Source organism: Callorhinus ursinus, unplaced genomic scaffold (genome assembly GCF_003265705.2).
Source record: "Callorhinus ursinus isolate GAN/ISIS: 27379988/994484 unplaced genomic scaffold, GSC_fseal_2.0 scaffold21, whole genome shotgun sequence".
NCBI lineage: Eukaryota > Metazoa > Chordata > Mammalia > Carnivora > Otariidae > Callorhinus > Callorhinus ursinus.
In genome coordinates this window covers 5,514,886-5,537,020 of record NW_027397083.1, presented here as the reverse complement: position 1 = coordinate 5,537,020, position 22,135 = coordinate 5,514,886, and the positions used below count along the sequence as shown (strand labels likewise).

At 49.3% G+C, this 22,135-nt stretch overlaps 1 protein-coding gene across 5 annotated transcripts; it reads left to right on the top strand.

Annotated features, from left to right (window-relative positions):
* Positions 1–2,738: 2,738 nt before the first annotated feature.
* Positions 2,739–11,042, top strand: SLC35C1 (solute carrier family 35 member C1). Of its 5 annotated transcripts, none has more exons than XM_073904697.1 (3): positions 2,739–2,871; positions 4,446–4,972; positions 8,720–11,042. In XM_073904697.1, the coding sequence occupies exons 2-3, from the start codon at positions 4,477–4,479 to the stop codon at positions 9,277–9,279; spliced, it is 1,056 nt and encodes a 351-aa protein (XP_073760798.1). In that variant the 5' UTR covers positions 2,739–2,871; positions 4,446–4,476; the 3' UTR covers positions 9,280–11,042. The 5 variants fall into 5 exon arrangements, with proteins under 5 accessions (XP_073760798.1, XP_073760800.1, XP_073760797.1 ...); XM_073904699.1 differs by having other exon boundaries at positions 2,741–2,759; XM_073904696.1 differs by lacking the exon at positions 2,739–2,871 and adding an exon at positions 2,902–3,089.
* Positions 11,043–22,135: the final 11,093 nt, after the last annotated feature.

Sequence of the window (22,135 nt, the reverse complement as noted above, 5' to 3'; positions counted from 1 at the left end):
AGTTTAGTATTAATTTTTAATTTTGAATTACATGTAGGATAAATGAGGAGCCTCATAAACTTTCAGGGCTTAGGGACAATAAAGGTCTTAAATTGGCCTTGATTTTTCAAGCACTTCTTCTGGTGGTCTGACTTCCATTCATTCCACAAATAGGTACTGAGCATCTACTATGGCAGGTGTGTGCCAGGTGCTGGATAAGTACAAGATGGATGAATAGATGGCTGAATAAATGGATGGATGGATGGATAGATAGGTAGGTAGATATAGACAGGTAGGTAGGTAGGTGGGTAGGTAGATAGATAGATAAACTGAGATAGAGCAAGAAAGAGAGTTGGAGGTCATTGTAATTATGTCAGGCCTTCTCAATTTTGCCTAGAGAATAAGTACATAAAAAGAAGGGAATATAGACTACAGTGGGTATGTGGCTAAAGGCAAATCTGCTGTATCAGAGATCCCTTTATAACTGCACAGGTACATAAAGAACATAAGTTGATCTCCCTCTCATTTAACAGTTTCAATGTAGGCAGTCCACATTGGCAAGTGTCTCTGCTCCACACAATCAGGGACCCTGGCTCTTTTCATCATATTGCTCACAGAGCCCCTAAGACATTCACTTTGCCTGCATGGTCACAGCTAGGCTATAGGCACATTTGGGTCCCAGGTTATGAGAAGAGGAGACAAGAGCATGGAAGGCACACACTTGAAGTCGTAGCGCCCAGACCTGGAAAGTAGCATCTATCACCTCCTTTTACCATCCATTAAGTCACATGGTTCACCTCCCCACAAGGAAGGCTGGGAAATGTAGTCTCTGGCTGGGCAACCACACGACCAGCTACCATCCAATTATCTTAGACAAATGAGAGAATGAATTTTGGTAGACAACTGGTAGTGTCTGCCACACAAAGTAGGCTCGTGAGTTCTTGTTGAACTCCGGGGTGAGGTAGTTGACATCTGTGTGTTCCCAGAAATTCTCGGGCCCTACTGGTACAGATCCACTGTCCCCTACACCTGGGAGATTAGTTCTGGTCACTCTGTCTGGTAAAGATTGCCTTCTGACTTCATTAGTGGCTCCTAGCCAAGGCAAGAATAGAACTCCACCCATAAGGGGCCCTCCTTCCTGGATTCTTACAGCATTACACCTGCCACATTGATGACCTTATGTTCTGCCTCACACCAAGTTCACACACTGGGTAATTACTCTTGACAAGACCTAAAACCTCACCCTTGATGAACGGTTTAGACAATTAGGAATCCTTAAGAAAAATTCAAAAGCAAATCAACTGTGCAAAGTGCACACCTCCCGAGGCCCTAGACCCCTAAGAAACACACCCCTCCCCCCTTTCCCTCATGAGGAACAAAAAGGATTGTAATCTGGGAAACTTGCCCCCCACTGGCCTATTACAACCCTAAACTAATGGTGGAATTTCAGGTAAAATGTAAGGAAGAGGAGAGATTAGATACAGGGATACATTTTGGTCACCTGGCCTGCAGAAAGCCCAGGCTATGCCCCACATACCCAGCATGGACTGTCCCTGGTCTCTCTCAGGGAAGAGCATCTGACCTATATACAGTATGCATTTCTTCCCTAGGGCCTCAAAGTGGTAGCACATTCATCAGATAAATTAATTGTTAATGTGCCAAGGAGAAGGGCCCTTCCAGGAAACCAGAGCCTCTTGCAAACCAGTTTGCCCTGTTTGTCATTAAATGATTTGTCATAGTGAGACATCAGGACTAAGAGAGAAGAGCAGAGAGGACTTGATTGCTCTTAACACACTGAAACCCACAGCCTTCAAAGTTTAGCCCTGGGATGAGACCCTCCAAGTAGAATTCTGATGACCAGTGCAGTCCTTTTCAGTCCTTTGGTCCCCAAAAGGGTAATCTGATCCCAAAGATGGTAAGATGACCAGATGGCAATCTCCACCAGGAGACCAGCCCATAACTAGGAAGCAGGAAGTCCCATCTCTGGAGGAAGGGGGAGCAGCGGGGGACCCAGAGAGCAAGGCCGGAGGCCTAATGATAGAAGAGAATAGGCCTGGGGCAAAGCTCACTCTGGGGCGTTTGCACCTGCCTTGGAGCAGCTGGAAGGTGCTTATTTCCCTGGAATGCTTCCGGTTCTGCATAGCCCACCAAGGGCTGTGTTAAAGTGGGCCCAGAGTTTATGCAGTTAGCATGTGAGACTTTAAATGTACTCCACGGCTTTTACCCTCTTATGGAAAGTTTCAGATGTATACAAAAGTAAAATGACTCTTAGAAAATTATCAACACTGGGCCTATCTTGTTTTACCTACCCATCCATCTTTTTTTTTTTTTCCTCTTTAGTATTCTGAGTATTTTAAAGCGAATCTAACACATCTCACATGTAAATTAAATGGTACTAATTAAATGGTATTTGAAATACTACAAACAGATGGTAGTCCCTACTTTCAACCATACCAGCCAGAGTAATGAGCAAGGAAGTTGGGGCCCCCTGTTATAGTCCTGCTGGCCCCCTCCTTTTTACAAAGAGAACTCAGATGTGAGCCGCCCAATGTTGGTGCCAGAACAAGAACCAGGGAGAAGTGGGCCCTCCAGGCTGCCTGGTGAGTGATGGACCCCAGCTGGTGCCAGACTTCCCAGGCCCGGTTCCTGGAACAGGGCAGAGAACCTCCGGCTTACCACCGGCAGGAAGCGGTCCCTGCCGCACTTCTGGATGCGCAGGCGGGGCTCGCGGCACGCGGCGGGCCAGGGATGAAGCCGGGTCCCGGGACGTGAAAGCGGCGGTAATTCGAGTACAGTATCCCGAGCGGGCCGGGCCAGGGTACTGGGCTTCGGATGGCCTTGGAAACAGGAGGAGACTTGCTCCCACGACTGGAAGGACAACCCAGGGCCGAGGTCAGGCTGGGCCCCGGGTCGTCCCGCCGCCGCCTCCGGGCGCCACGTGGGGAGCAGGCGGGCGAAGTTGGCTTGGCGCCCACGCCCCGGGCTGGGAGCAGGAAGTCGTCTCCCGCGGGCGCGGCCCTAGGCGCGGTGCTGCAGGTGCGGCCCGGCAGGTGCGGCGCGGCAGGTGCAGCGCTCGGCAGAGCGGGCGGGAGGCCAGTGCGTTAGAGGAGGTGAGCGCGGGGTCGCCATCGAGGCCCGGGAACGCCAGCCCTGGGGCCAGAGCTAGAGGCTGGGCCCGGCTTGGGGAAGGGGTTTCTTAGAAGGGGGAGGGAGCCGGGGGGGTGTGTTGCCTTGAGGCTCACATATGGCTGTTTTCAAATGGGGCGGGGAGAGAACGCGCAGAGCGATTGAAGTCCTGAAGGGATGTTGTGGCCTCCGGCCTCAAGGAGCGCCCCGGGGGGGAGGGGGGTGGCTCAGGCTTGGAAGAGGGATGGAGGAAGTGAAAGTGGGGGAAAGGAAGGGAATGCGACAAGGGAGAGTGAGCTGGGGCTAGTATAGGGATGGGGGTCTGGTAAGGGTTCTCGCCCAGGGACTCTAGGCGCTGCCGAGGCTATGGGGGTGCGGTCGGGCCCGGGATGGGGGAAGAGGGCGGTGGATCTGCTGGTGAGCGGAGTCGGGGAGCGGGGGGTAGTTAGCTTCTGGTGGAGACGGAGCTGGGGTTGGGGAGGGCTTTCAGGAAGGAGGCCGAGGCTCAAGCCCCTATAGGAACGTTCCGCAGAGGCCGATCGCCCACCCCACCCCATCCCCAAGCGGGGAGTGCACAGGAGCCGAGAGGCGGTTGGGGGGCCCGGACGCGAGCCTGACTCTGAAGGCTGTTTCTCGCCGGCTGTGGCTTTAAGGCTGACGCCGGGCGCGCGGGCCCTTTAAGGAGGGGTCGGGGGCGTGTCAGGAAATGAGTCCTGGGCCCGCCTCGCGGGGAAAGCGCTGCCTCGGATGTCCGGAGGCTCCCGGGCTGAACGCGAGCTGGGGCTCCGGAGGGCAGCGCGTTGCGGGCTAGGGCCGGCCCGGCCTCCTCCTGCGTCCTTCGGACCCCGCCCTGAGCACCTCTGACCTTCCCTGCACCCCTCTTTACAAACGCCCCCGCACGCCTTCCCTCCATTCAGCTTCCTGCATGCCTCCCCTTTTTCCCTGCAGCCGCCCAGGCCTCCCTCTCTCTTCCCCACGCTGTCCTCCGCCCTGCTCCAGCACCTTCGCCCTGCCTTCCTCCCCCTCCCTCTTCTTCCTTCCCTCTCCCCTCTATTCTTCCAGAGACCCCTCCCAGGCGCCAGCCCCTTCTCCCCTGACAGGTCTTCTGTCTAACCTTAGCCTCTTCCTCACCCTCCCCGTGTCTTGTCTCATGAGCCCCCTCAGAGTGGGAGCAGGTTGTAGGGCTCCCCCCAAAACAGAACCTCTTGGTGGGGAAGCCTCTAGGCCACCCCCCATGTGACAGTTGAGAGCTGCGGCTTGCAGAAAGCAGACGGGAGTGTACTGCCCTGTACTCGAGTTCTGGCTGTAGAGTGACCCAGTTCCTCTGCTGCCATGAACAGGGCCCCTCTGAAGCGGTCCCGGATCCTGCACATGGCACTGATGGGGGCCTCCGACCCCTCGGGAGAGGCAGAGGCCAACAAGGAGAAGCCCTTCCTGCTGCGGGCTCTGCAGATCACACTGGTGGTGTCACTCTACTGGGCCACCTCCATCTCCATGGTGTTCCTTAACAAGTACCTGCTGGACAGCCCCTCCCTACAGCTGGACACCCCCATCTTCGTCACCTTCTACCAGTGCCTGGTGACCACCCTGCTGTGCAAGAGCCTCAGCACCCTGGCGGCCCTCTGCCCTGGCACCATGGACTTTCCCTCCCTGCGCCTGGACCTTAGGGTGGCCCGCAGTGTCCTGCCCCTGTCCGTGGTCTTCATCGGCATGATCACCTTCAACAACCTCTGCCTCAAGTATGTCGGGGTGGCCTTCTACAACGTGGGCCGCTCACTCACCACCGTCTTCAATGTGCTGCTTTCCTACTTGCTGCTCAAGCAAACCACCTCCTTCTATGCCTTGCTCACCTGCGGCATCATCATCGGTGAGTGGCCAGCCAGGGCCATGGGGAGTGGGGAGGCATGGGGGGGGGCAAAACCCCAAAGAGCAACCCTGCCAAGCATCTTTGGACTTTATCTCTCCCGGTTCCCTTGCCCAAAGTCATGTGAGGAAGAGCCTGGGGCCCAGAGAGCATAAGCTTCCTGAGGTCGCCAGCAAGTTAGGGGCCCAGCCAGGGCCCCTCATAACAAGATGGGATTATAATCTACATCTCACAGAGGGGAAAAAAACCAAGGTAGAGAGAAGTCCAGTAATTTGTGGACGATCACACGGATAATAAGCGGCAGAGTTGGGATCTGATCTCAAGCAGTCTGGCTCCATATGCTTAACCACTGTATTGCTTCTCAAGAGTTCAAGTGCCCTGACTCCCCATCGAGCACTATTTCCAAAGGAGACTACATCTTCTATTTTTTTTAAAGATTTTATTTATTTATTTGACAGAGAGAGACAGTGAGAGCAGGAACACAAGCAGGGGGAGTGGGAGAGGGAGAAGCAGGCTTCCCGCTGAGCAGGGACCCCGATGTGGGACTCGATCCCAGGACACTGGGATCATGACCTGAGCCGAAGGCAGACGCTTAATGACTGAGCCACCCAGGCGCCCAGGAGACTACATCTTCTAATAAATATACCATCACCCTCTGACTTTGCAGGCTCGTAGTAATGGCTAAGAGAGTAGAGAGGAATAAGCTTTGAGATGTTTTAGCTGTCTTTCCCCACTTGACCCTTAGAAAGGAAGAATTATCTATGGGGACTTTGTGCAGATCATTCACACATAGCATCTCCTTTGTTCCCCAGAGGTTCCCTGAATGGTAGCATCACCCTCATCAACTCCCGACAAACAAGGAAACTGAAGCTCAGAGAGGTTAAGTTACTTACCCAGAGCCACACAGCTAGGAAGTAGCCAGGCAGGGGCACAAACCCAGATTGGCCAGCTTCCCAGGCCTATGCTTTTAACCCCTCTGCTTTGTTCTTGTGCACTAGAGATTGTGTGTGCACTAGCTGACCACATGTGTCTATTTCAATTTAAGTTCATTTAAATGTGACATTTTTAAAATTCAGTTCTTCAGTTGTAGGTGTTATAACCTGATTCTGTAGCCACATTTCAAGCGCTCGGTAGCCACATGTGGCCAGTAGCTACTGCATTGGGCAGAGCAGATGATAGAACATTTCCATCATCACAGAATGGTTTTTTGCAGCATTCTGGGTAAGGGAGCACCCACTTCCCTCAGAATCCTCCCAGCGCTCTGCCATTCAGGAATGTGGTCTTTCTTTGAACCTGTTTTTCCTGGGGCCGTAAAGTTCATGTTGATTGACCTACATACTCTTTGCTGGTGTCTCAGAGTCCAGCTGAGGCACACTGGTGCCACCCGTCCTAGAAAATATCACCATCATCGAGCAACTGCTGGATCTCAGACTCCTCAGTCCAGCCCCAAGATGGGAGAGGGGAGAAGGCTGAGGTTAGAACAGAAGGAGCTGTTGAGACCCCTGGCAGATTTTCAGAGCCCCCCGCCACCCCGTCCCTCCAGAGCCGATGCAGAGTCCCAGGCCTCACTTAGCCAAATGCCCCAGGAATCTCCATTTGAGCCCTGCAGACTGGCAGGAGGTGGGGGGGGGGAGGGGAAGAACGGGGAACCTGGGGTGTGGTGGGGGACAATTTGCATACAGAAAGGTGAAGTCACTAGGGAAACTAGGCCCAGATCCTAAAAGTAATCAAAGTAGCTGATGGCTCCTGAGAAAGGGCATTCGCTGGCCATACTGATGGGGCCAGGCCGGAGCGGCTGGTGCTCCCTGCTGGCCCCAGGCCCGGCCCCCTCTCGGTTGGGCTTCCCCTTAAGATGGGTCTCCAGTGACTATTCCTGGGCCCGTGCAGCTTTCATAGTACCTTTCAGAGCTCCTTCTGGGTGCGAGCCCCTCTAGGATGCAGAACCTCGTGGTGGGTGCCCCTTCTGGACTTGGAAAGTAATTAGCAGGAGGACGGAGGGTGCTCTGGCCAACCCTCCACACCCCCAGAGCAGGTGTACAGGCAGCTGTTTGCCAAGGCTCTGCCAAGAAAGAGAATACCGTGCCTGAGTGTATGTAGTAGATGCTTTATCTCCTTCAACCCTCAAAGCCACCTTCCGAACAACCTCCATTCCCGTGGTCGCTCAGTCAGTCAACAAACACTAACTGCCGGCCAGGCACATGACAGAGACCATGCCAAACTTTGGGGATACGAATTTGGCAAAGGTAGACGGGGCGCCTGTGCTCCCGAAGGGCATGGTGGTGGTGCCTGGCAGTGAGTTCTGCTGCGGGGGTGAGGCTGTGATGGGGGTGTAGAAGAGAACCTGGTGGGGGTGGAGAGGAAGACAGGGTTGGGAACGGGGTAATCCAAGCAGGCATTCTGGAGGAAGTACTAGATGGGTATAAGGAAGAGGTGAGGAGAGAATGTTCTAGACAGAGAAAAGTACCTGTGCGTTTCTTCCTGTTTGGGCCAGAGCAGGACTCCCCAGACAGGAGGCTGCCCAAGTTAAATGGGTCTGGAAGATTTCCTGAGGGTAGTAGGCGAGGAAGGGCTTTAAACCAGGGCAGGACTTGAGCAGATCTCTCTGTACTTTAGGAAGATCATTTTGGTTGCAAGGTGGGAAGTAGTTTGGTTTGAGTGAGAGGGTCAAGAAAGTGACCCAGGTCTCTACAGATGAAGGAAATGGGAGCTCAGAAAAGTTTAGCCAACTTTCCTCAGGCCACCCAGCCTCTCAATGGCAGAACCTGATGAGAGCCCAAATCTCTCTGACACCAAGATTCGGGCCCTGCCTCCTCAGAAGGTGGGGTCTTGCTAAAGAGATGGTGTAGTCGTCCCCAAGGGCAGGTGCCTAACAGCCTGGGGCAGGCAAGGGGTCCTGCAGGGAATCCCAGGCAGGATGAGGCCTGGGGGAGGTCTGGGGACTGGGGGTCTGGAGAGGCCAACTTTGATCTTGAAGCATGAGTAGAATCTCCCAGAAAGGAGGAGGAGGGTGTTTCTGGCGCAGGACATGAACAGGGACACTGAGTCCCAGCGTGAGAAGCAGGGAGACGAGAGAGACAACTTGGGACAATCGTGGGACAGAGACAGGACAGACACCCTTGCCTAAGGGTGCGGGAAGCCCAGTATGCCAGGCGGAAGAGTGTAGTCTTGATGGGGGGCAATGGGGAGCCATGGAGGCTCTGTGAGCAGGAGGTGACACAGACCAAGTGTCCAAAAGAGTGGACTGTCCCCAAAGACCTCAGGCCACAAGTGATTCTACCTCATTACAGGCTGCCATTCTACAGACAAGGAAGCCAAGGCTCTGAGACCTTAAGTCACTTGCCCAAAGTCACCTTAGCCATGAAGCACTCAGCCCTTTGGAGCTCATTTCCAGCATAACTTTCCAGATGCCTCAGGCCAGCACAGTCGCAGATTATGGGTTCTCAGAGCACACTGCACTGTTTTATGGCCCTCATTACAATTGTAATTAAATAATTGGGAAATGAATTGTTTTAATGTCTTCCTCCTCTGCTAGAATATAAGCTCCGGAGAAAGCGTTTGTGTCTGGGGCCACCTCCCAGCCCTCGTACGGTGCTTTGCATGTACTGGAGCGTTTGGACATATCTGTGGCAGAGAGGCAAGGAGGGTTGGGAGGGTCAGGACTGCATTACGCTCTGTGAACTCTGGTGGCAAAACTCTGTCCTCCCTCCTCCCCGTCCTCCCCCCTCCTCCCCGTCCTCCTGCCTCCTGCAGGTGGCTTCTGGCTTGGCGTGGACCAGGAGGGGGCAGAGGGTACCCTGTCTTGGACGGGCACCCTCTTTGGCGTGCTGGCCAGCCTCTGTGTCTCGCTCAACGCCATCTACACCAAGAAGGTGCTCCCGGCAGTGGACGGCAGCGTCTGGCGCCTGACCTTCTACAACAACGTCAACGCCTGTGCTCTCTTCCTGCCCCTGCTCCTGCTGCTGGGGGAGCTGCAGGCCCTCCGGGGCTTTTCCCAGCTGGGCAGCGCCCACTTCTGGGGCATGATGACGCTGGGCGGCCTGTTCGGCTTTGCCATCGGCTACGTGACCGGTCTACAGATCAAGTTCACCAGCCCCCTGACCCATAACGTGTCCGGCACAGCCAAAGCCTGTGCCCAGACGGTGTTGGCAGTGCTCTACTACGAGGAGACCAAGAGCTTCCTCTGGTGGACAAGCAACATGATGGTGCTGGGGGGCTCCTCTGCCTATACCTGGGTCCGGGGCTGGGAGATGAAGAAGATTCAGGAGGAGCCCAGCCCCAAGGAGGATGAGAAGAGCAGCATGGGGGTGTGAGCTCCTCTGGAGACCTGGGGATGCCCCAGTCAGGGAGAACGCCTGGGGTGGGGCCAGAATAGCCGTGAAGACATCTCTCTGGACCCTGAGAAGGTGATCTGGAGGGGGTATTGTTTATAAACCTGATCACAATCTGGTGGTTAAAAAGGAACCAGTGTTGTCAAGGGATGTCAGAAAGTTGCCAAACCTATCTCAACCCCCTGTCCTGTTTCTGGGTTTTGTCCTCCTCTAGGGAGGAGGGACCCCATGGGAACAGCCAGTTAGGTTCTCTGGAAGAACACTCGCTTTCCGGGAGGCATCACCCTGTCCTGCTTCCAGGGCCTTCTACCTCCACATGACCTTTGGAGTTGGAGACAGGCCATGACCTTTAAGAGACAGCAGTAAGTCTTCACTTATACTCAGGGGAGATGGGGGTGCGACCCCAGCACAGGCCAACTAAAGGGATTTGGGAAACCTCACGTGTCTGGGTCCCAAGACAGGCAGTGAAGCTTTGATCCCACAAGTCAGCCCTCCTCTAGAGGAAAGTGTGGGCAGGGCTGAGGGAGGAAACAGACAAGTGTTCCCTCTTCTCTGCGTCCAGCCCAGCAGGCCCCATGGAAGGGCACAGATGATCATTTGTCCTCAACCCTGGCCCTGGCTCCCCGAGAGACTGCTGGGAACTGGCCTGGGAATCGGGTACCTCATGGGAAAGCGCCCTTTTCCCACCATCTGCACCCTATGTTCCCAGCTTTTGAACACAGGGAAACCACACAGCTTGTAGAGGTTACGCAGGGTCATTAACACCCATCCCAATCCCTGACACTGGGAAGTGTCATTCCCCCCCGCCTGAGGAGCACCTGGCCCAGGTGAGACCTCCTGGAGGTGGAGCCAGGTAGCCTTCCCCACTCTGCCTTTTCAGAGCTGCATCCCCCAGGGGGGCTGATGGAGCAAGGGTCCTGGCTCCGAGCCTCCCACCTCAGCGGTGCTGTGCCATCCCCAGAGCCTGATCCCTGTGCAGGTGTTGTAACCTGGCTCTGATGAAGGTGATAAACTAACACTGAACGTTTCTTCCCTGAGGTTCGGGCTGAGAGAAGCTTCTCCCCTCCCCCCTGCCCCGTGGTCTCGGGACGGCCTTCACAACCCCTGTCCCTCCTGTCGGGAATTCTGTTCCATCTCCTTGGGGTAATGCCCTAATGTTTTTAGCCCCCACAGGAAAAGGTTGGGGAAGGGTGATCTTCTAATTCATGGTGGGTGGTTTCTAAGGAAGTGAGGAGGGCCTGATGCCCTGAATGGAGTGTGGATTTCATTTAAAAATGGGCGTAAGACATTGTGTAAACCCTGACCGTTGGGGTTCTTTTCTTTTCTGCAAAGCAAGTGCCTGACTTAGCTCAGAGGGCTGAGGCATCCATGTCAGAGATTGCCAGCCATAGGACGGGACAAGGAGCCAGGCCACCTCCCCCATCGGAGGTCCCTTGGTTTTTAAGATCTTGGTTGATTTCAATAACTGATCATTTGGGCTGCTCGTTTTGTTTTTGTTTTTGTTTTGTTTCCTCTCTTCCTAAGACTTTAAATTTCCACTCTTATGTTTTGAATTCACCAATAAAGAGTGAGCCCGCAAAACCCTCAACCCCAATAAAAGCAGAACCCCAGGCCTGTGTGTGCTCTCTCATTCTCTCTCCCTCTCCCCCCACACACATTCCCCCCCCCGCCAACATCACTGTGTGGCCCCAGGTGTGCTGTGTAGTTTCCAGATTCTGTAAGTAATAAACCTTTATTTTTTCAAAGTTTCCTGGTGGTTATTGCTGAAGGGTGTCTTGCAATCATAAGAACTGCAGGGGCCGGTCCCCCCGCAACATTGCTTGTTGGCAGGCTGAGACCAGCACAAAACAATCAGTGTCGTTGGCAGGATTGCATGATTGCCCTTACAGTTAACCAAGGGGAATGCCCTTGCTACCTGCGACCTGCTTACACCACCCGAGTCAGGTGGGTGACACTCTCTGGAAAAGGAACTCGGCTTGCTGGGGGTCTGTCGCCTTGCCATGGGCTTTCTCATACTGCCTCTGTGGCATGTGGCCTGAGGTAGCCCCACCCAAAAGTTTGAGGCTGCCATGATTATCCAATGATCTCCCCAGAGCAGCATGATCAAGGTCACATGGTCTAACGAGACAATTAGACCACTAATTACAAAGGCTTTAACTGACTATTAATGAGCATAAGGGTCTTATAGATTCAAGGCCAAGGAGAGCTAAGGAGGGTGGGTTGGATAGCAAGGCTGTTGGCACTACCTAAAAAAAAAAAAAAAATAACGCATCTATAAATGTCCTCAACATCTGGTTCCAATGCCTCCTAAGAGCCCTGAGGAGGTACACCAGCTCCTTGACAAATGCAGACCCCCGTGGGTGCTGGATGTCATTCTCGGTGTTATTCGGTGCCATGCATACCAACAAGCCAAGACTCTGCGATTGGGCTCCAGAGGCCTGGGGGCTTTTCCCAAAGACCCAGCATACATTGTGCTAGTGCAGGCAGATCCTAATCCTGGAGAGGTCTCTTGGGACACCCTGGAAAGGAAAGTGGCCATCTACGAAGAGGGTTCACTGTGACGTCATCCAAAATTGTCCAGTAACAACAAATAAGGTTAAGGTAATAGGATAAAAACAAGAAGCAGAGGGTGCCTAGGTGGCTCAGTTACAAGTGTCTGCCTTGAGCTCAGGTCATGATCTCAGGGTCCTGGGATCGAGCCCCGCATCGGGCTCCCTGCTCAGCAGAGAGTCTGCTTCTCCCTCTACCCCTCCCCCTGCTTGTGATCTCTCTCTCTCTCTCTCACACGTGCTCTCTCTCAAATAAATAAAATCTTAAAAAAAAAAAAAAAAAACAGATCAAAAGCTATACCCGAACTGAAATTCAAACCTTTCCTAAGGATTTTATGCACAAGGAGATAGGGGAAATAATCAGCTACTGTGGGTTTTCTTATTCATTTGCAATAGGCTCTGAATTGTTACAGCTGCCAAAAGGTGTCAACTGTCTAATATCTCTAAAAACCCCCAAATCCATACCTTTCTTAAAGATCCATCTTGGCTGTATGCTTGGAAGAGACCCCACAGATCTTGAGCCCCCTTGGCTTTCCCCTGAACTGGGCAGAACTAAAAGCTCACCTCTCAAGGTATCCCTGCCACTAAAGGGAAAGTTGGCAGGGTTATCGGGGCCTCCAGTGAGGAGGAAGAGGGAAATGGGAAGGCATAAGCCCCTAAAGCCACTCATATTTGTAGCAGGGCCCTCCTTCTCACTTGGACGGTGATTGCCTGGCACTGTGCTCCATCCTTCCAACACAGTGATCACTGCTAAGGTTCACAGCAAGTGGAAAACATCGAGATGAAGCCCATCTCCTGCTGCACGAAATTGACATGATCCAATGGGTTTATCATTTCCATGACCACAGTGACCCAAATGACCCCCTCTTCCATTTCCAACCCTGAAGAGGCCCCATTTAACCTTAAGTCCAGAGAAGTATTTTTGCAGGGTGCTCTCCTAATGACAAGGCAACAGTACTCCCTTTTAGTGGGACTGCGGTCACCACCCAAAGGTGCTAAATCTCCTAGAAGAAAACTTACCTTGTCTTTCTGTCCTGTGAATAGGTAAATCTTACCATGTTGGCATGGAAATACCCTAGGAGGTAATTAGAGGTTACTTCTCAAGGACAAATACAAATCTTAAATGTCCTCTCCACAAATATTAGTAAAAAGCTGTAGCCCTCTGGGGCACCTGGGTGGCTCAGTCGGTTAAGCCTCCAACTCTTGATTTCGGGTCAGGTCATGATCTCAGGGTGTGAGACTGAGCCCCATGTCCGACTCCTCGCTGGGCATGGAGCCTGCTTCAGATTCTCTCTCTCCCTCTTCCTCTGCATCTCCCCCCATCAAAAAAAAAAAAAGCTTTAGCCATCTGAGCAGGTGAACGCATACTGCAACTGACAAACAAAATTTGGATCCAACTGCTCTTTTATAAATTTGCGAGTTCTGCATTATCGTACCGGTCTCAGGGCTAAAAGTTTAAAACAAAAGCTGTAAGGTCTCTGTTTTGTATCTGTCTGTATGTTTGCATGTGTCTGTATCTCACATTTACAACATACATGTGTATGTTGTAAGTAAATATATTTTGTCCTTTATTTGCCTCTTTCCCATTCTGAACTAACAGTTTTACTTAAGGACAAATTTGCTTTCTTTTCCTTTAACAAAAATGTATCTCCCTACTTCATACCATTTCTTAGCCAAAAACACTTCCTTACTCTTCTTGCATAGTTTCCCTTATTATTTATACATAGGGCATTTCTACATTTCTACACAGGGCTCAGTCTCATGACCCTGAGATCATGACCTGACCCGAAATCAAGAGTCAGAGGCTTAACCGACTGAGCCACCCAGGTGCCCCAGATGGCTACAGCTTTTTACTAATATTTGTAGAGAGGACATTAAGCACCTTTGGGTGGTGACCGCAGTCCCAGGAAAAGGGAGTACTGTTGCCTTGTCATTAGGGGAGCGCAACATACATCCATGTGTATGTTGTAAATGTGAAATCTATTTCTACCTCTGTATGGTTTTACCAAAATTAACTTGTACAGAGCTCTATTCAATTGGCTAAAAAACAAGTGCATTTGTAAATTAAGGATTCTGAAAACTCTCAGAAATATAAGAGTAATTAACCCAACTGTTTTTCAAGTTTTTTTATTTAATTAGAACAGCTATGTCTTTAGAGTGATCAGCATTTGGGCTCCATGCTGGGCATGGAGACTACTTAAAAAAAAAAATACATTTAGAGTGATCAGCATTAAATACAATACTTTTATTCTAACTAGGTTTACTAAAGATCAAATACGTTCACGTTATCTCTGTTGCAAAATGTGTCAGCAAGAAAAGTTAGCTTAGGATGATATCTGACTTTGTCTAGTGTCTACTGAAGTTTTTGTGGGTAGTCTAAACATAATTGTTGGGAGAAAAAGATTTTCAGAGATGTAAGCAGGATATGAGTTTTTAGGTGAACTTTCCAGCAACAGTTATGTATTATGGTATGTTTACTTAAAAATAGTTTCCCAAATCTTTGGGAGCTCTCACCCTTAGGATTTTGCAAAGTTAAATTAAATGATAGGAACTCATTTAATGTCTAGATCTTTTCCAAACAAGATAAAATACTGACATGTTAATTATTAATTCCTAAACAAGCCTAAGTTTGCCTGCTTTTGACCCTTCATTACAGAGGAACTGAAGGTACTGGTGTCTGTTAGTAAAGATGTCTTGTGCCACATTGAAAACTTGTGTCACGGGAAAATGTGGGTTTCTAGAAATTTTGAAATGTAGTAACAAAATTGCCAATCTAAAGAACGCTAGTGCAACAGTTCATAATTGCTTACTTCTTAGTTTTCACTGGAAGTTAAGGCTCCTAAGGGTGAAGAATTCTAATTAATATTTGTAATTAAAGCTACGAGAAATAATAAGGAAAATTATGCAAGAAGAGTAGGAAGTGTTTTTGGCTAAGAAATGGTATGAAGTAGGGAGATACATTTTTGTTAAAGGAAAAGAAAGCAAATTTGTCCTTAAGTAAAACTGTTTAGTTCAGAATGGGAAAGAGGCAAATAAAGGACAAAATGATACAAAAAGTTGAGGAGAGAGAGGATCTTACCTTGTAGGGTCAAGTTGGCTAAAATTGAATGAATTTATTACAAGGGCTATAAAATTGACCTTCAAAATCAGTCATATACTTACATAAAAGTAAAACTTAATTTTCCTTCATCTGTTAAAAAGATAAAGTTTTTTTGGACTATTGATCTGCTCCTGATAAGAGATTATAAAAAGTTTTTTCTTTACCTTTTAAATCATCTGTCTAGAAAGCTAAAATTTTTTGTCTTATCAAAATAATTTCCTGTATTTCATGTTCTCTTTATCATCGAGTCCTTGTTTACTTAGGAAAACTGAGTTTTCTTAATATTAAGAGCTAAATTTTACTCACAACTGTATAACCTTCTGTACTTGCCTTTAAAATCTTGTATTGTCACTTTGGTTAAATAAGTAAGTATTGCTTCATAATGATCTGTGATCCTATTTAGGCAAGTGTCCAAAACCTTTTGATATTTTAGACAAACTTCCCTAAATCAAATTCTAAATGACGTCTTTTTGGCCTTGAATGCAATGGTCAATCTAAACTTGATCCTATCGGGGTGCCTGGGTGGCTCAGTCATTAAACGGCTGCCTTTGGCTCAGGTCATGGTCCCAGGGTCTTGGGATTGAGCCCCACATCTGGCTCCCTGCTCGGCAGGAAGCCTGCTTCTCCTTCTGCTTGTGTTCCCTCTCTTGCTATGTCTCTGTCAAATAAATAAATAGTCTTTAAAACAAATAAATAAACAAACTTGATCCTATCAATTTTTAAGCCGTTGCCAGGTTCCTTCAACAGAAGGGACATGATCATTTCTGCATCCTTTGCATGATCAGAACATTGAGACCACATTCTTAATGTTGTTTGTACTTTCTTGGATAACATCAAGAGAAATTCTACATTTAACTTTTACCAAAAATTTTACAGTGCAGACAAAAAGGTGTCTGGCTTCTGGCTTCATCTCCAATATCAAATTAATTCATAAGTTTAAAAAATTTCAGAGGAGCCCCAACTCTCAGAACACAATTGGCCAGCCCACCTCACTGCAAACCCCCCCCACACACACACACATGTACAAAGAACTGCTAGTGTGTATAGATGGGTTTGGATCCACACGCTGCCATGGACCCCAATTTGGATACAGATGAAGCCCAGGGAACAGCCGACCGGCATCCCAGCCTGCTCCCACAGTCAGCACCACCCCCAGCTGATCTCTACGGAATTTGAAGGGAACAGGATGGCCTCCAGGAATGTTTCCCCTGCAAGAAGGCAGAAGGAGTGCTTCTCCCCACCGTTAACCCAGTGCCCAGACTGTCCGCCTTCTCTCTCATCCCTTTCTGAAGATAGGGCTGTAGAAGTCAGACTTCCCAGTAAAAACCTGGTAGGTGAAGATGAAGAAGAGGAACAAGGACCCAGCCTGATGCTTCAGGGCCTCACTTTTCCAATCCGAGATTCGGGGATAATCTTGTCCTTCCTGCCACACGACATGGTGGTGAATTAGTGCTCAGCCTAGTCCTGAGAATACAGTGAATTATTGCTCTTGTTAAATAACAAAATTCAATCAAGTAAATGGGAAGATTTAATTGGCTTTATTAAATGATTCACAAATTGAGCAGCACCCCATGTAGCAAGGAGACAGGCACTCAGAGGAGTTGTACAAAATGGCAAGTTGATCTAGGCAGAGGTTGGGGGCCAGAGAGTTATTAGCAAAGGGAAAGGATTATTCCAAAGGAAGCTCTTTGCTAGGGGAAAAAGCAAAGTGTCCTATCATGCAGATTACTTCGTCTTTCTTTGGGATACGGAGAAGTCCCAGAGACCAATTGGCACTGATGAGAAGAAAAATGTCCTGATGGGTTAAGGCTACATCTCTGGCAGGTGGGGTCGGGGGCAGGGAGAACAGTTATGCAGTTAGATAGGGACATCATTTTGGGCATGTGGGTTTCTTTGTTTTAACACTGTTATCGACATCAGCCAACGACTACCTCTTTATTGAGTGCTAACCATGCCCCCTGCACTAGGGAGATAAGCAGCAGACAAGGCCCTGTAAACAATCAGATACACGCAGTATGGTAAGAACAATGAAAAAGACAAATAGCCAAAATGGAGACTATCAGAGAGGAAACTTCTTCTAGACAGAATAGTCAGAGAAGGCCTCTCGGTGAACACAACTCTTTTTTTTTTTTTAAGATTTATTTATTTATTTGAGAGAGCAGTGGGGAGGGGCAGGGGAGAGGGAGAGAGAGTTTTAAGCAGACTCAGTGCTGATCGAGAAGCCCGACGCCAGGCTAGATGTCACGAGTCCCTGAGATCAAGACCTGAGCAGAAACCAAGAGTCGGCCGCTTTAACTGACTGGGCCACCCAGGTGCCCCTGTGAGCACAACTTTTAACCTCAGACCCAAATGATAGGAAGGAGCCGGCCATAGGAAGAGCTAGAGAAATGGTGTTCAGGCAGAGCTTGCAGCCCATGCAAAGGCCCTGAGGAGGGCAAAGAGCTGGGCGTGGTCAAGGACCAGAGTGAAGGCCAGGGTGGCAGGAACAGAGCTAGGGAACCCAACTGGTCATTTCCACTGGGTTCCTCCTCCCGGTGGGGGGAGGAAGACAAAATCCCAGAAATAGGAAAAGGGGTAGAAGCAGATTTAGCAACTTCCTGACATTACTGGGAAACACTGGTTCCTTTTGGTTCCACTCACCCCAGGGAGGAGTGTAAATAGAGGAGTCAGAGGCCAAGCTCCAGCCAGGGAGCACGGTACTGACCACCGTGAGGTTAGATTTTTTTCTCAGTGCCACGGGCAGCCACTGGGGGCACCATTACTTGGCTTATGTGTTAAGACAATCCTGGATCGGGAAATGGGAGAAATAGGTGAAGGGGGTTAAAGAATACACATATGGTGATGAGCACGGAGCAATATATAGAATTGTTGAATCACTATATTGTACACCTGAAACTAGTATAACACTGTAGGCTAACTACACTGGAATTAAAATTAAAAATGCAATAAAATACTAAAACAAATAAATAAATAAAATTTAAAAATAACAAATCGCTCTGGCCGTTATGAGGAGAATGGTTGGGCACGAAAGGCAAGGGTTGCAAAGGCACAGTCAGGGAGTCAGGGTGACTGGTCGGGAGGCTGCAGTGGTGGCCAGGGAAGAAATGATGCTGGCCTAGACCAGGGTGGTGGCCCTAGAAAAGGGGAGGGGACAGATTTGAGATGCATTTCGAAGGTGAAGCCAATAGATGTTTCAGAGGGATTGGATGTGGTTTGAGAGAAAGGGAGAATTCAAGAGTCATGCCCAGACCCTGGCTTACAGAACTGGGGAAGTAGGTGCCATTTATTGGACCGGGAAGACTAAGGGGTGAGAGATGGGCTTGGGACCAAAAGTTTATTTGGGGGCATGTTAAGTCCAAGAGGTCAGATGGTTGGTTGGAACGAGACATCATCCAGTGGGAAATGTCAAGTAGAGTGTGGGACATTAGGACTCTAGAAGTTTCTCTATAGGAGAAAGCACTAAAAAGGAGCCTATTCTACTTACTATTGATCTGTGCATGGTCTCTCCAGCATGGTGATCTCAGGGTGTTCGGACCCCTTACTGGTTACTGGCTTCCACCAGAGTTCATGTCCCAAGAAGAGTAGGTAGATGTTAGCTGGCCTTTTCTGATCCAGCCTTGGAAGTCACGTCATGTCCCTTCTGCCTTTCTCTATTGGTTGAAGAAATTACAAGCCCACTCAGAACCAAGGGTAGGAGACAGAGTCCACACTTTCCATGGGAGGAGAGTCCAAGACCACTGGGGGCATGCATTACCACTATCCAGCCCTTCTTATGGCTGTCCATTGACAACAGCCCCTTGGTAACCCATGAGGTGTAGGGAATACAGATGACACACATAAGCGTTTATTCCTGCAGCTCAGTGAGGAACCCCATTGGATCACACGTATAATGAACACCCAAGCCCCGTCCTTCACAGAACTCCCAAGCGCGCTCTCAGTAGTAATAACTAGGTGTTTATATCGCGCCTTTAGATCTTCAAAGCACTTTGAATAGTGCTTATAGTCATGGACTAGCAGAACTGGAAAGGGCAAGAGTCCTTGAGATTATCCAGCCTTGGTATGAGCTCCCTACATCACCTCCTGGAATCATCTGTCATGTCATTTAAGCTGCCTCTCATCACAACTTTTTGCATATTAATAATATAATATCTAAAAAGCATGAAATTCATTTTTTCTTTCAGTAACTGTTTGACTTACCCTGAGCCAAGCATACGTCAGAGATCCAGACAGGCCACAGTCCTGGCATTCTTGGACCTTGCTGAGAAAAGAATAACAGTAAACAAAAGGCAAAAAATAAATAATACATACTAGGTGCCACGAAGACGAGAAGGCCTAATTAGGGCCCTGGTAATGTCAGCGGTATGACTAGATCGGGGATCAGAACAGACTTCGTGGAGTAAAGATGTAAGTAAAGATCTAAAAGTAACAAGGGAGCAGTCAGAAGAAGATCTGGGGTCAGAATGTGCCAGGCAGAGCGATTGCCAAGTGCAAAGGCCCTGGGGTGGGAGTGTGGTTGGTGTGAGTGAAGAAAGGCAAGGCCCAGGTGGCTGAGAGGTAGTGAGAAATGAAATCAGAGTGTGTTAGGTGGGAATATGTAAATCACAAGATATATCGCTTATGTTTTTTTTGTCTGCACCTAAGAAATCCACTGCAACTGGTGTGGTATTTGTCTGCATACCCAGCACCTTCCATTCCTCCCACCCCCAATGCACACTCTGCATCTTCCATCAAGAGGTGGAAACTATTGACTCTTTGAATCAGGTCCGATCTTGTGACTTGCTCTAAGAGAATACAGAAAAAACAATATTCTGGGGCTTCTGAGGCCAGGCCTTAACTGGACTTCTGTTTCTCTCCCTGGCAATCTGGAGACCACCCTCAGGAAGCCTAAGTTAGCCATATGGGAAGGCCACAGGAAAGAGAATGAAGGCACCCCAGCCAACAGCCCCTGCCTACGGACCAAGTAAGTGCAGCCACACGAGTAACCCTAAGGTCAGCCGAAGGGCCACCCAGCCGAAGGGCCACCCCATCAACCGGAAGAATCTAGAGAAACAGGAAATTGGTGTTTTAAGCCTCTAAATTATAGGGTGATTGATTTTTTTTTAAACTTTTTTTTTAAGATTTTATTTATTCATTTGAGAGAGAATGAGAGAGAGAAAGAGAGCATGAGAGGGGGGAGGGTTCTGAGGGAGAAGCAGACTCACTGCTGAGCAGGGAGCCCGATGCGGGACTCGATCCCGGGACTCCAGGATCATGACCCGAGCCGAAGGCAGTCGCTTAACCAACTGAGCCACCCAGGCGCCCTATAGGATGATTGATTATGTGGTGCTAGATAACTGATACTTAGCTGATAAGATAGCTAACTATAAATGGGGGAGGGGTGATATTTGAATTTCACGAATTCAAAATAGGCCAAGCCTCAGAAAGAGCAGGAAACATGGGGTGCCTAGGTGGCTCAAGTCATCATTCCCAGGGTCCTGGAATCGAGCCCCGCATCAGGCTCCCTGCTCAGCCTGCTTCTCCCTCTCCCACTCCTCCCCACTTGTGCTCTCTGTCACTATCTCTGTCTCTCCCTCTCAAATAAATAAATAAAATCTTAAAAAAAAAAAAAAAAAAGAGCAGGAACCAGAACCCTACAGCTACCTGAGCAGGAATTCATGGCCTTCCTGCCTGAGTGCTACCTGTAATATGGCTCAGTCTCCCTTTGGGGTCCACTTCCCCAATTCCTAGGAGGAAGGTATGATTGGGTCAGGTAAAGTCACATACATCACCCAGACCATTGTTACGGGGCCCCTGGGTAGTTCCCAGGGGTGCTGGGACAGCAGCCCAGATAGCACCCACTACACTGGAATATTCTCCCTGATAGATGGAAATAGATAAGAAAATGTGATCCAAAAAGTTTTGATGTTTTTCAAAAAATGCTGCTCTTCGATGAACTTGTCCAAGACCCTCATTTTGTAGCTAAGGAAACTAAGGCACAGAAAATTTAAAGGAAGTCTCTGAGAGCAGAGAACAAATTAGTGGCTGAGCCCAAAGTGGAACACGGGTCTCCTGGTCCTGATCTAAAGTGTTTTTTTTACATGCTTAAGATCATGTGCCTGATTGACAGGGGAGCTATTTTGTTAATTCAGCAATACTTAAATAAATTTTACTTAGTGTCAGGCACTGCTGAAAGTATTTTACACATTAATTTATTTAATCCTCATAACAACACTGTGTAGGTCCAGTTATCATCTCCCATCTCACAGATGAGAAAAACTGAGGCACAGAGAGGTTAAGCAATCTGTCTGAGGTCACACAGCTAATAAGTGGCAGAACTAGGATTCAAACCCAGGCAGTCTGTCTCTCAACCATAAAACCATGGCTTTTACCTTTCATCTAAAGATAAAAGGAAAAAAAAAAAGATCAAAGGAGACTAGATCTTGGGGTTAAAAGATGACTCAAATCACACACTAGTTGTGTGGGCTTGGCTAAATCACTTAACCTCTCTGAGCTTTTCCTCACATGAAAGAAAAGGAAGCTGTTTTAACTGAAGAGAAAACATGATGATTTAAGGAGTCAACATACGTGCAGTTTAGTTGCTAGATAAGAAAACCAAGGCCCATAAGGGTCAGATGCAATGACAAGGTCTAGCGTGGCTCTCAGCCCTCCCGACCCTGCTTGCTTCTCGCGGCACTGGTCAGGTGGGGAAGCTGCCTCCCCAGGCACAACCCTCACTCTCGCCCTGCCCCCCACCACAAACCGTGGCTTCCGTGAAAGGGCCAAATTTAGGGTCTGAAGCTAGCTGAAATGGGGCCAGCAGAGCCCTCTGAGCTGGAGCACCTGGCCCAGGTGTGCTGGGAGGAAGGCTGCGTGGGTGTGGGGGAGGGGAGGCACTGAAGTGGGGAGGGGGCACGCAACAGCAGGCTGGCGCTGAGCTCCCAGTGGGGAATTCATAACGGAAATGAGAGTCCAGCCCTAGATTCCACAGAGAAGCCTGTGGCTGGGAGACTGTGAGTGATTTGCACAAGGTCACGGTGTCATGGGGCAGAATCCAAGCTAGTGCCCCCCATGGAGCACCACCATAATAATTTTTCAATAGGAATTACTCTTATTATTATATTTTCATTACTAACATTTGTTGGATACTCACCACATACCAGATGCTCTTCTAAACACTTCACATGTGTTAACATCTGAGACAGGTACAATT

What these genes read in the sequence shown, in the direction of transcription:
- SLC35C1 (XM_025878985.2), top strand. Translation starts at nt 4,438, where the DNA reads ATGAACAGGGCCCCTCTGAAGCGGTCCCGGATCCTGCACATGGCACTG. An exon ending in CACCTGCGGCATCATCATCG is followed by an intron (nt 4,973 to 8,719) that starts GTGAGTGGCCAG and finishes TGCCTCCTGCAG; the next exon opens with GTGGCTTCTGGCTTGGCGTG.